Source organism: Gymnoscopelus microlampas (genome assembly GCF_963454915.1).
Source record: "Gymnoscopelus microlampas genome assembly, chromosome: 13".
NCBI classification, from domain to species: Eukaryota; Metazoa; Chordata; class Actinopteri; order Myctophiformes; family Myctophidae; genus Gymnoscopelus; species Gymnoscopelus microlampas.
Window position 1 is genome coordinate 8,393,198 of NC_139950.1, and position 13,553 is coordinate 8,406,750.

The following is a 13,553-nucleotide window of genomic DNA, read 5'->3' on the forward strand; positions in this document are numbered from 1 at the left end:
TCAGACATGCACTTTTGTTTGGAGGAATATTATAGACAATACGTCATGTTATATAATCTAATCACATCTGTACTACTGGAATGTTTAATGAAACTGGCCTAGACAGAAAGCAAATAGTAGAATAACTTCATTGGAAAAGGCGTAGAAAAACAACAAACCAATCTAAACAATTTGCTATGAACAGTAATTATTATACATGTGAATAACTTGAAAACACAGAAAATACAAGGTGATAGTCTGGATCAAGGAACCTCTAGTATTTGTATATTTGCTATCTTTGCTATGTGTGATGGTCAGTATTTATTCCTACAGGTGCATACCTACTTGAAAACACAGAACATCTGATAGACAGACTGGTAGATTAGTCTGGATCAAGGAGAGGGGTAGATGTTCATTTTCATATTTCAACGACAACTTTAGATAAAAGCCGTACCATTCCGTTGTTGTCTTTGGGCTGCAGGTCAACGCAGCGCACCACGTAGATTCTGACCACACACTCCTGAGGCGCACTCTCAGGCAGTTCTATGAACTGACGGGGAGGAGCAGGCACGCCCGGGTCATCAGACAGGGGGTAGATCTTGAATGAGCCCTGAAATAAAAAGAAAAGAATGACAGGTCAGCAACAGTAATAAACACCAGCAGTTCATAATAGCACCACCAGAGGGCAGACCAATGCCAGGAACAGCAGCTGTACACAGGCAGTTAAAGCACTTTATAATGTGCATTACAATCACCCAGTCACACACACACACTGGCGGTGTACTTCCAGTCCATGTCTTTATCTGAGATAAAACATGCAGAGGCTCTGTCAGTTTCCTACTAAATGCATTCTTCATCACCTTAAACTCTCCAACCACTGAGGGGTCATCCTCATCTTCTTCAGTCTTTCCTCGCTGGAGTTTAAAGGTGCTGCAGAAATCAGTCAGACCCTGGAAGTCTGGGACCTCCTCTAGCTCACGGTCATACACCTGAGAAACACACGCACGCACACGCACACACACACACACACACACACACAAACACACACACACACACACACAAATAAAAAATAAGTGGTTTCATGGGAACACAGCACAGTCTGGCGTACTACATTTGGAGAACTGTGATGTCTTGTCTTCACCTGCAAGGTATCGTATCCTTTTTTGAGGTAAGGTCCACACTTCTCCTGCTCGCCAATGGAGGCGTAGAATTTACTCCACCAGTCTACTGCCTCGTCCTCCTGTAAGATGGAAAGTTAGAGTATACTTTGTTTATAGTTTCGTTTAGTTTGCTTATGAGTATCTGTATATATATCTCACCTTTTCTTCCTGCATCTGCACAGAGGGGAGAAAACATGGATGATACTTGTTAATAAGGGATTAGGGAAAAGATCAACCTTTGGTTAAGATCTGCCTCTATGGTGACAGGTGCATTACTTACCTCAAGTTTTAGAACGGCTCTGTCCTCAATGTCAATGACGACGTCCCCCTGGGACATCATGGCCACTACCGAGTCCACAGAAACGAGGAAATTATGAATATTGTACGCATCCAGTACGTTTGCGTATGCTTGTATGCGAACAGTACATGCTTTATGTATCACGGTGTGTCCGGCATACAGTCAATATGCATCAGTCAGAGCATACAGTACATACCTCTAGCAGACATGACGACATCACTGTTGATGCGATACGGGTCACAGCGGTACGACTCCAGGGAGTCGATGGTGCACTGACCCACAGTGGGTTTCCTGCCGAAGGGTCGATGGTCTATTACCTTCAGCACGATGGGAGGGGTGTACATCTCCTCTTTAGGCAGGAGCTACGTGCAGAGGAAAGACTCTGTGAGGGGATACACTGAATATCTAGATGTGTAAAACAGTAAATACAACTGTGCGACAGGTTTAACACATGCTGAGGGCCAGTAGTACCACTTTGAGGAGCAGCACAGATCCAGGGAAGTTGGGGTTCTTCTTGAAGTTTCTGATGACAGCGGTTTGAACAATCTCACCGCCGCATTCCACTATCAAACTAGGAGAGGAAACCGTGGCCAGTTGGTAGTTCTTCATGTTCCTCAAACCCCAGGTCAGGATCTGGGCACGCACGCACACGCGCACACACACGCACGCACGCACGCACGCACGCACACACACACACACACACACACACACACACACACACACACACACACACACACACACACACACACACACACACACACACACACACACACACACACACACACACACACACACACACACACACACACACACACACACACACACACACCCCAAGTATGAACACAGAGGCAGGTTAGAGGAATGTAATAAAACAGGGCCATGGGGGTTAGATAAACGAGAGACAGGCACAGAGCATAAAAGGGGCAGTGATTTGAATCTTTTTTTCATTTCTTATTTATAGCCGTAGCTGTCTGATGGCTTAGGGTTGGGCTGGACTTGTCAGGTCATGTAGCGTGTAGCAAAACAAGTTAACAGGCTATCTGGGTGGCTGGTTTGTGTCATGGAGATATTAAAGAAATGGAGGCAGCACTGAAACATGGCTGGTCATTCGTTGCAATGGAACTTTCTTCTAGGTGTTAGGACACATAAAGCTCAATACTGTCCAAGCATGCTCTGTGGGCCCAGATTGCCATGGAGCGAGCCCATCAGAGTATGAGCCACGTACGAGCAAACTACAAACGAGCACTGTTGCAGGGCTGTGTATATAACAGTGCGTTTACCTGTAATAAGCTGCCTGGAACGCAGTGTTGATTTCATCGACTAAAACTATTTTTTCACTGACAAGAACAAAAATAAAAACTAAGCTATGATGACTAAAACGAAGACTAAATATATTTCGTCAACAAATAAAAAATAGACTAAAATGTTAGTGAGGGACGAGTGGAGAAGAGATCCAGTAGAACTAAAAGACAAGTCATTTTATGTTTGGTTGCGCTCTGAAAATAGCAGATCTACAAGCTCACAACGCGTCGTGCTGCGACGCGTTGTGAGCTTGTAGATCTGCTATTTTCAGAGCGCAACCAAACCAAGTGTAAAATGAGCCATTACGACGCAACCAACCAAGTGTTAAATCAGCCATTACGACGCCATCAAGGCACCGCCAAAATACATTTTAGTCGGCTAGTCGACTAAATCAACTGTAGATTTAGTCGACTATAATCTTATGATATTTAGTCGACTAAACCTAGACAAAAACTTTGCAGATGACTAAAATATGACTAAAACTAAATGGAAAATTATTCAAAAGCCTATGACTAAAGCTAAATCAAAATTTGCTGTCAAAATCAACACTACTGGAACGTACCAAGTATTGATCCTTAGTTGGACAGTGAAGTTTTAAACTAGCAGTTTTAGCTATAAAATGTATCAAGATTGAGACAAATCCATGGCATACTTCTTGCCTAAAATGTATATACCATTTATATACCATTGAAATGGCCCCCTATGGGTCTGTAACTGTACAAATGGAACCAAATGGCCCCGTAAGGGTGCATTTGGTTCCATTTGTACAATCTCAGAGTTATGATGGTCCTTGAAATTAAAACGTTTGAGAACCACTGTGCTACACTAAATGGAACAGAGCCTTCGTTAGTATCATTGGTAACACCTGTGAAGGAAGTAAGGAAGGGGCCCAATTTATTTCCAATATGGCTGCTGTGCATAGAGCCTATTCCTGCCCCGTTTATTCCATTATTTAAGCTCCATGTTTTTGAAACGCACATATGCAGACTTCACAGTATCTTCATAACAGTATTAGGCAGCTGTGCTTTCCTCTGGCGTTCTATGGGAAAATGCCTTTTAGAGCCCAGATGCAGAGTTGGCCACTTGGCTAACTTTTGCCAGCCCTCCTGGTCTTGGGGACTTGGTTTGGTGTACTGTACCTCGATAGCAGTAAGCTGCACCACAGGTCTGATGCCCTGAGGAACCATGAACAGATTCTCTCCCCGCCTGGGAGGGACCAGGGGCAGGTCTCCTTCAGTCACCTGGAGGTCAAGCAGCAAAATGTTAGCGCCTCTCCACAGTATTAGATTAAAAATTCGGTCATTTTAGATTCAGACTGAAGCTCAACTTGAGCTCAGTCTTGTTTCTATAAAATTGAGGAAGCATCATTTGGTCTTTTATTGATTGATTGATTGATTGATTGATTGATTGATTGATTGACTACTTTATTAGCTGGAAATGTTACACTGCACGTGGCACAGTAAGACATTAACTTGAAAGAGAGAGAAGCAAAAACTCATCAGACAAATAGTTCCCAGTCATTAAGGCTAAAAGGATAACACAAAAAAGTCCTGGGGACTTGTTTCCATTGTGGTCCTATGTATTCAATTCATCAACATAGCATAAAGAATTAACACATTAATACATGTCATCAACAAATACAAACACTATGTGTACAAAGGAGAAAAGGGAAAAAAGGCGACAGTGAATGACACCGCCTTTCGATTGGAACTTACATTGACCTCCCCTTGTGGTCTCCTGATAGATCAGGGGCTGGTTTCAGGCCAGTTTTGAAAGAAACCAGTGTTTCACAATTTCACATCCTTTAATGCAGGGGTTTTTCAACTGGTTGAGAACCAGGAACCACCACCCTGACAAAAGCTGGCCTTACACTACAAGATTTTAAAAATCTTTTAGCATCACACACTACAGCAGGGGTCTTCAACGTTTTCAGGCCAAGGACCCCCTAGCTGAGAGACAGATGAAGCAGGGACCCCCTACTCTATATTGTATAAAATTGCGTTTCAGATTGAAGTTTTTTTTTTACTTAGTCTGCTATTTTTTCCCTCTACACCTATAGCCTCTTTGCCAAAAATAGCCGATCTACAAGCTCTCAACGCCTCGCAGCGCGAGGCGTTGAGAGCTTGTAGATCTGCTATTTTCGGCTAATGTTCCCCTCAGAAAAGGAATTCTGGTTCAAGTGGTTAATGTAAAGAAACTAAATCCTATCACACAAAGATTTGGCGGACCCCTTATAGTAGCTCTGAGGACCCCCTAGGGGTCCCGGACCCCCTGTTGAAGACCCCTGCACTACAGGATACACTTATAAGATTATTTTATCAGATAATCTTAAGGGCATCACACACTACAGGATTCTATCCAGATTCTCGGGCTTGCCCGAACACAGCAATAATAAATAATAAACAATATCGTCGCTGTCTGGCAGAAACCAACTAACTACATTTTTCAGCTTTTACAATTTTTTTTCATTAATCAGTGCTATTGAACACCCTTTACGTCTGTGTGTTGATTAAAAACATATTGAACCAACGAAAAGTATTAAAAAGCACTTCTGACAAAACCTAAAATCTATGTAGTGTTTTGTTCTGAGGAGAGCAATGTGACAAGAAATGAGAAATGAGCTTTTCTCTCGCTAGTTCGACTGAAACTGCAACTCAGTGAACCACTCTTTGCAGAAGTTATTGTAATATTCAAAGTCCTGCTTATTATTGTAGGCCTATATAAGCATGTCATGTCATGAAGCATCAGGGCATTAATTCACGCGTTGTGATGCATAGTGAGCTTGGAGATTTGTCAGCTGTTCTTCATCAATGATGGACAAAACCTCCTAACTCCACTTGAGCCGGATTTGGGTAAAGTGGTGATAATATAATGACACATGCAAGTATCTGACAATATATAAAGTCACAATACCAACTTTGATGAGGCAGTATTGCTTTGTTTGGAAAATATAAGGTTTCTTCATTTCCAGATAAATATATTTAGTTTTTTTGGAGTTAGCTGACAGCAGATATATAATGAAAGGCTAATTTAAGAAATTGATAGTTAAAAAATGTACTGGAACTCCAAGAGTCAATTAATCAAAATGTAAGCTAATAGGTGGCATAATAAACTGTAAACCAGTTGTTTTCCCCCTTTCCATTTGTGAATAGTAATACAGTTATGGACTGACCATGTAGCAGAGCCTACCTCATTATAATCTGAATGATTTTACATACTTTTATTCTCATTATTATTACCCCCTTCTGCCAGACGTAGGCTACAACATCACATTATTAAGCATGATTCATCATAGGATTGCTTTGCAGATCTACAAGCTCACAACACGGCGCAGATTGAATATATTCGGGGTGCAACACGGTTGTAGGTCGAAGCATAAATTAGTCGTTACTGGATCGATTGCAGATGCTACTTGTGCAGAGAGACAGACTGCTTGAGATCGCTAAACATTTAATCTGCTGCTAGTTAGCAAGAGAAACGACACACTATCCAAAAGTATAAAGAGGATATGTGACGTCTCATCAATGCAAAGACGTTGTGTCTCATCGCCTAAGTTGGCTAAGTTTTTGCCTGCTTGCAAGCCAAGGAATATCATTTTAGACGGCACCACGCGATGAAGCATGGAATGGTACCAGGCAAGTGGAGTCTCATTTTCTGTCTCAAACCTTGCCCTGTACAAATTCTTCAGGTATGCCAGCATGAAAATACTACTGTCACAGAGATACGTAGTTACAAAAGGTCAAATGCATTTCGCTTTTACTGTAAACTCTGTGAATTCTACCTGACAACTCATCCAGAACTTCACTGTGAATTACTGTGTGCATGATCAGGGACCACATGCAATACTTCCACAGACCACCAGTGGTCCACGGACCACAGGTTGACAACCCATGCTTTAATGGGGGTGTCAGGGCATTCCACATTTTGGTGGCAGAGTAGTAGTAGTTATAGTTATATATAGTTATAGCAAACGTTTGGATGAGGTACCTTGTCCTTTAGTAAGAGCTCAGCGGCCACAAGGATTTCCCCGGCACCACGGCCTTTCCTGTTGACGGGGAACCACAGCAGCTTGGGCTTGACGGCCACGCTGGGGTTCAGCTTCACAACAGGAGGGCAGGTACAGCAACCCATGGGATCATCTTTACCCTGGACAAGACAAGACAAGACAAGACAAGACAAGACAAGACAAGACAAGATAAACCCTGGAGCTCAAGTTTCAAGATGGTCTTTATTGTTACGTCTTGTGTACTTAAAGGTAAGGTAAGTGATTTACTTTGGTTCAAATAAGTGTTCTCTCTCCTGATTGGCTTAAATTTCGTCACCTACCAGAAAATGTACTATATTCTGTTTACTAAAGAGCTGGAGAGACCCCTGTGACCGAAGAAAACGCTCTGTAGCAATGATAACTAGACGCGTCGCAATTGGCAATTGCAAAGTGTGGTTGCGCCGACGCGGTCGGGACTCCAGTAATACGCCGGGAGGAATACCGTCGGAGACTGCGCCAATTACATCGTCACGTCACTCCTGAGATCGCCTGCGTTTCATTTTGAGAGGATTGATCCCCCAAAAATCATGTTTTTGCATCAAACGGTTACATTTCGAGCATTCGTGGCACCCCCTATGGATCAAAGTAGAAATGCTTTTGGGGATTGGTTTAGTATACCACCCTCGACATGTGATTCAAATTTGGGATTGACCGGACGTTTTGTTCGTGATTTATGGCATTTTTGGTCAAACGGACCCCTCCCGCTAACTTTGGAAGCCATTTACGGACGGACGGTATGGACTATCAAAATTCTGCTGCATGGGTTCATAGATCACGTGTACCGATTTGTGTGAGATTTGGAAAAAAATTGAAGGAAAAGGAGCAAAAAGTGTGTTTTGAAGAAAATTCAAAATGGCGGAAAATCTATCCTGACGCAAATGGGCGTGGCCTATATTGGAAGATGCGCCGTGACCCAAGGAATCCAGGGAAAAGGAAATTTTGATTTTTCGACCTACGGTTCAAGAGTTATAGGCCAAAAGGTAAAGGGGGCTGTTATAGCGCCACCATGGGGCCGACTGGTGTGATTATTTTCTTAATAATTTTTCAAAAAACTATTAACCTCCCCTCCAAGTTTTGTAACTGTAGCCCTTACGGTTTCCGAGAAAAAAATACTTGAATGGGAGTTTTTGCAATTCCCATTAAAGTGGATGTGGAAATTTAATGCACTAATAAATCAATATCAAAAAATCTATCCTGACGCAAATGGGCGTGGCCTATATGGGGAGATGTGTCATGACCCAAGGAATCCAGGTGAAAAGAAATTTTGATTTTAGGACCTACGGTTCAAGAGTTACGGGCCAAAACGTAAAGGGGGCTGTTATAGCGCCATCATGAGGCCGAATGGTGTGATATTTTTTTTTAATAATTTGGGACTTAATTATGAATTTTCCCTCCAAATCTGATAACTCTAGCTCTTAAGGTTTCTGAGGAAAAAATACTTGAATTTGAGTTTTTTCACTTTTACATTAAAGTGGATGGGGAAATTTAATGCACTAATAAATCAATATCAATTAAACTATTTAACCGATTTTAAACCGATTTAGACGGTCATTTTGATATATGGCACAACATTAGGGGATAAAAACTGTGGGAGGAGATGCGGTCCAAAGTATTGTAGATGGAAAGCTATAGAGTACTATAGTCTGGTTGCCCTGTTGGGCAACCACACTAACTATCAGAATATAGTACTTTAACCTATTAACAAAACAAAAAAAAATACCAAAAAATATCACTTACCCTACCTTTAAGAGTCAAATGTATTTTTGTCGGCTCCTCAGACATTGTAGCAGCATTAGTAATAGTAATAAAAACAATAATAAAAACAAATCAAACGTAGGGGGGTTAACAAGCTACGTTGCGTTAGCGTTTACAAAGCTTATTTTTATTTTGTCCGGCAAGTTTGTTCATGTGTTTGAGTGTTCGGTGGACAAAGGTCTTTAGCAGTCTACTGCCAGTGGTCCTATGGCTGTGAAGCTGCTTTCCATGTGAAATCATCTTAAACGGTCCCTGGTTGGGGACTGCAACAAGCAGTAATTCTCAAAGAATAATTCACTTCATATACTGTAGTTCTCTTAATGATTGAACTCGCATACCACTTGATCGCTGTCATACAGCTCCAGGACCACATTAGGAGGGTGGTGGGCGATGGCCTGTGGGTCTCCATAGATTTGAACGTCATCAAAAATCAGTGTCTGATCCCAGGTGGGGTTCAGAGAAGCTTTTATGATCTCAGTGGTCTTACTGACATGCAGGAATGACACATGGGCGTAGGGATCTGTGGGAAGACCAGCATAATATGGTTATACGTGTGACCTGGGGATGTGTGTGGAAAAAAAGCCTTACTTCATATTGCTTCTTTGCACTGTACGACTGACAAACCGACCGTTTTCATTGCTTTATTTTTTACCTGAGAAACTGTCCTTGTCCATGGCACAGAGATTCCTGGCCTGATACACGTACACTCTCAGATGATACATGTATGACCCTGAAGGGAGACAATGTGTATCAGCATATTAAAACACAATTACCGCTTATTCAATAAGCATATTAATAGAATCAGGTAGGTTATTGTGGGCCAGCAATGTTGGGAATTCGTCAATCAGAAAGGAATATGAAAAATCAGACGGATCCGTCTTGATCACTTGACTATAGAGATAATGTATACTCGAAAAAAACGGCCTCCTGGTGGCGCTATAATAGGGCAATGTTAAAAGGGTGGCATTTGTTCCTCAACATAGTGCGAATGTACGTGCAAAGTTTCACCACAATCAGATTCTGCGTTCATGATTTGCGCAATTTTGTTCTAAACGGGCCACTCCTGCAAACTTGTGTTGTCAATCTTAGCCAATCAGGATGGAAAATGAAAAATCTGAAAGACCCGTTTTTTTTAATGACTATACACTGTGTATTGATTTGCGAGATGTTTGGACAAAATCTATAGGACTACTGTACAACAATCGACCTCCTGGTGGCGCTATATCAGGCTCATGTGAAAGATTTGGGGCAGAGGTTCTGCTCTGGCATCCAGGGAGTGTGTGTGCACAGATTCGCTGCGATCGAGCCAACGCCGAAGATTATCTGTTCACAGACGGATGGACAGACGGACAGGGTGCAAAACATAGTCTCAGCCAGGCCACTATAAACCAGTGTCGAGCTTGACCACGATACAGTTACACCACGACAGCCTACCAATATCATGTTGTTGCTTTTCTTTTTTCCTTCTGTTTTTGTAGTATGTCGTTTTTTGTTTCGTTTTTTTTGTCCTATGTCATGTGTATGTCATGTCTCGGGGTATTATATTTGTGTTGAAATGTGTTATAAAATACATAAAATCTATACATAAATGATAAAAAAAAGAGAAAAGACTTGATACACTGATAAATAGCACGGTCTGCGAATTTAATTGTATCTTAATTTAGGGTCAGTCTTCCTGGAAGGAAGTGGAGTGAGGCCAGACTTGTTTAATCATCAGTGCCAGTGAAATGGCATGGAACTGGTGAGAATACTTACTGTCAAAGTGACAGGAAACTGTGGGCGTGTTGGCACCGGATAGTTTGGCTGCATCTTTTTTACTGGCCTTCTCATCAACATCAACCCCCTTTGAATACACAAATAGAGCAACGCTTTAACAAAACACTTTCCATCAAACAGCCATGACAAAAATCACACAAAGTACAAAATCACTCAGGACATGCATGGCTCTTAATGCAATGTGAGCAGAACAGAAGCGCCCTTCCTGAGTTAAGAGGTCTATACTTGATCCCCTCCTTTTTTCCCCTCTACACCAAATATTTTTGTTAAAAATTGCCAATTCACAAGCTCACAGCGTGTTACGTTGCAAGGGCTATTTTCACTGTGTTAGCCTATTTTCAAATCTATAATTATAGAGTACATTTAAAACAACAGCGTTGAACTAAAGTGCTGTACACTCAGTACAAAATATAAAAAAATAAGTAAAACAATAAAAGAGGGGAGGGGTAAAGGGTAAAGGGTAAAAACAGAAGGAAAACAGAACAGAAGTATGAATCAGAGATAAAGCGACAGCAAAAACACACAGTTTAGACACATTGCCCATCGGAAACATCGACTCTCAGTCTAGATCAAAAGCCAAGGAGTACAAGTGACTTTTCAAATGTGATTTAAATGCATGCACAGGCAATGTTTGAGACGCTCTAACATGGAGTAGAAGATCTTCCACAGTTTGAGTGCTACAGCAGAAAAAAAACAGATCGATCACCCCTGGTCTTCGCCTTGCTTTTGGGACCACAATACATAACTTGTTTTATCCTGCTGTTCTTATTTCAATATTATTTACACTGTTGTATTATGCCTTCTGTAATCTCGGCATCATTGAAAATGAGGGCTCTGCCCTCAATGTTTTTCCGAGAAAATAGATAAAAAGGTTGAATGAATGGCATTCAGCACCACAGGAACAGGCAGATGTAAAAGTATAATCACAGGATATGGTTCAGACCTCAATCTCAATAGAACATTTCAGAATGCACAGGGGACTGAGGCAGACCACATGAACAGTACTGCACACCACAAACACCAGCTAATACCAACCAGCGCCCCCTCCAGTTTGAAGATGGCAGAAGCTCCCATGCTGTCTGAAGGCGCCATCTTTCTACGCCAGCGCCGGCGGCGGAACGTGTCAGACTTGCGCTCCTTCCTGTGGAACTTCCAGCCAATCAACGAGGAGTACTCCCAGCCTTCGCCTGGATCCCGCCTCTGGAGAAGAAGGGAAAATGGGAGAATGACAAAACTGTACTCAATGTCTACGCTCTGCCTTTATGTCCCTTCCACTTCTCATCTTCCTCTTCACCTCGATAAGGGCTGTAGAGTCAGATGTCTTCTTCCTTGGTCTTATGAGTCTCTTCCTGCGATGGACGTGGTACATCTTCTCTGCCGCCACCCAGGATTTGGGTTTATCATCCGGGGGAATGGTGACTCCGTACTCCCAGCCTGGTGGCAAGAAATACACATGGGGAACACTAAAGTTTTATCAATATCTTAGGTTTATCTTATGTTACATGCACATACTGCACATATGCAAAACATAAGAATATATTTATCTTAATGTGACACACATAATAGGGTCATTATGCATATACAATGATTATACAATATCAGATTCAGATAAGTTGTTGTTTCAGCTGTGTCCTATCATACCTCTCTCATCTACAGCTCTGTTGCTGTCAAAGCTCCACTCATCCTCCCAACTCCATCCTGGGGGACATTCAAACTCTCTTGGGCTCTGGGCCTTTTCTCCATTCTACACAATGCAAAAAAATAAATGAAAAAAATGTAATTAATATTAAAATACATGGGCATCTTGCGCGTTTGCATACATTACAATAAGCACTAATGTAATCTTCTATGTAAATTTCAAGTTGTCTGTCACATGTGGGCAGGTGGGACAAGCCTATGCCCAACATAAGCGCAAAAGGTGCGCTCAGCGGAGTGCATATCTCTGCCAGGCCAGGTGGCCTACCCAGGGCAGTGTAGGCCGTTGCAGTTGTCAGCACCCGAGGAAGCTGCAGGGGGGTATAGTGTACCGGTATATGGTTAAACTTTTCACATTTGTGGCATCCCTCTGTGGTCAGAAGTGAACTCCCCTTTGGAGGTGTGCTCTACAGAGGCCTCTCAACATATGATTCAGAAATATTATATTGGATGTTGGGTTCATGATACATGGCGCCTTGTTGTAAAAAAAAAAAAGGCCTCTCCCAAACTAAACATAACCTCTGCCTCTGACCGTTCCAGCCTGGCTGAGATAATTAAATGAAATAAATGTTGTGTATTGACATAAGAATAATGAAAGAAACCACCTGCTTTGAGTACATGATGTAATAATGCAAGGGATCGGATGACATAGAACAAAAGTTGTCTTTTGTCTATTTCTTTACAGAGAGATCGTGGGAGGTGATGGCAGTGGGGTGTGCGTGTGCATATGCAAAGATCTCACCACATCAGTGTAGGGCTCTGCTGCAGGCTTCCACTCCCCACCGGGGAAACGCGTCTCGTTCTCGAAAACCTCATCAGTGAAGTCGGTGTGGCCGGCGTCAGCCTCTGTGAGCAGGCTGGATGGACACACACACACACACACACACACACACACACAGGTTGTTGGAAAGCGGTGTGTGTGTGTGTGTGTGTGGGGGGGGGGGGGGGGGGGGGGGGGGGGGTGTGCGTGCGTGTGTGTGTGTGACCAGGGTTGCCAGATCTGCTTATTACCAGTAAGACTCCCTAATCGGGAGATAAGCGACCGTAGGTCACATGTATACAGAAGAGGGCTGTATGGTGAGAAATGTGGTGGCAGGCATGGTGATGACATGAGTGTAGACATACTGTGTAGTGTGTAGCAATTTGCGTGTTTTTAGGGGCAAAACTGTAGGAGTAGTGGGCAAAAATGTGTTGTGAAAAGCGGCCTGAAGGTGGCGCTAGAAGAGGGCCATGTGAGAAATTAGGGGTGGGGTGTCCGCGTTGCCTTGGCGGACGAATAGGTACCGGCCGCGGCTCTCCCGGACGCTCCTAGCCCGAGTTACGGCATTTTATGTGAGCTGCAGTGGCAGGGGGTCCTCCACTGGGGGTGCCACCACTTTTGCATCCGTTCTGGAGCACCAGGAGTGGGTGGTCCCCGGGAATGCCCCGTGAGCAGCCCCGTTGGGGTGGTCATTTGGTAATGTGTGCACATGTGCTCATTTTTTACACTTGGGGGTCCCCGAGGCAGCTGGGGGTCCCTGGAGCTCCGGGGGTCCTTGGAGGG

General features: G+C 43.0%; 1 protein-coding gene across 5 annotated transcripts in view; it reads right to left on the bottom strand.

Moving 5' to 3' along the window:
• The window catches only part of LOC311058907 (myoferlin-like), a gene marked incomplete at its 5' end in the record, with an annotated part of 235,365 nt that overhangs the window by 136,862 nt on the left and 84,950 nt on the right, over window positions 1-13,553 (bottom strand). For 4 of the 5 annotated variants that reach the window (XR_014602097.1, XM_084076435.1, XM_084076437.1 and 1 more), the window contains 16 exons: window positions 434-589; window positions 840-968; window positions 1,121-1,219; window positions 1,299-1,313; window positions 1,420-1,484; window positions 1,634-1,799; window positions 1,909-2,070; window positions 3,879-3,980; window positions 6,727-6,885; window positions 8,878-9,059; window positions 9,192-9,269; window positions 10,295-10,382; window positions 11,351-11,515; window positions 11,610-11,749; window positions 11,957-12,059; window positions 12,753-12,867. Coding sequence is in view for 4 of the 5 variants with exons in the window: in XM_084076435.1 (XP_083932561.1) it covers window positions 434-589; window positions 840-968; window positions 1,121-1,219; window positions 1,299-1,313; window positions 1,420-1,484; window positions 1,634-1,799; window positions 1,909-2,070; window positions 3,879-3,980; window positions 6,727-6,885; window positions 8,878-9,059; window positions 9,192-9,269; window positions 10,295-10,382; window positions 11,351-11,515; window positions 11,610-11,749; window positions 11,957-12,059; window positions 12,753-12,867 (1,924 nt within the window). The remainder of the gene's footprint in view (window positions 1-433; window positions 590-839; window positions 969-1,120; window positions 1,220-1,298; window positions 1,314-1,419; window positions 1,485-1,633; window positions 1,800-1,908; window positions 2,071-3,878; window positions 3,981-6,726; window positions 6,886-8,877; window positions 9,060-9,191; window positions 9,270-10,294; window positions 10,383-11,350; window positions 11,516-11,609; window positions 11,750-11,956; window positions 12,060-12,752; window positions 12,868-13,553) is intronic. The other variant, XM_084076436.1, reaches the window with a different exon arrangement.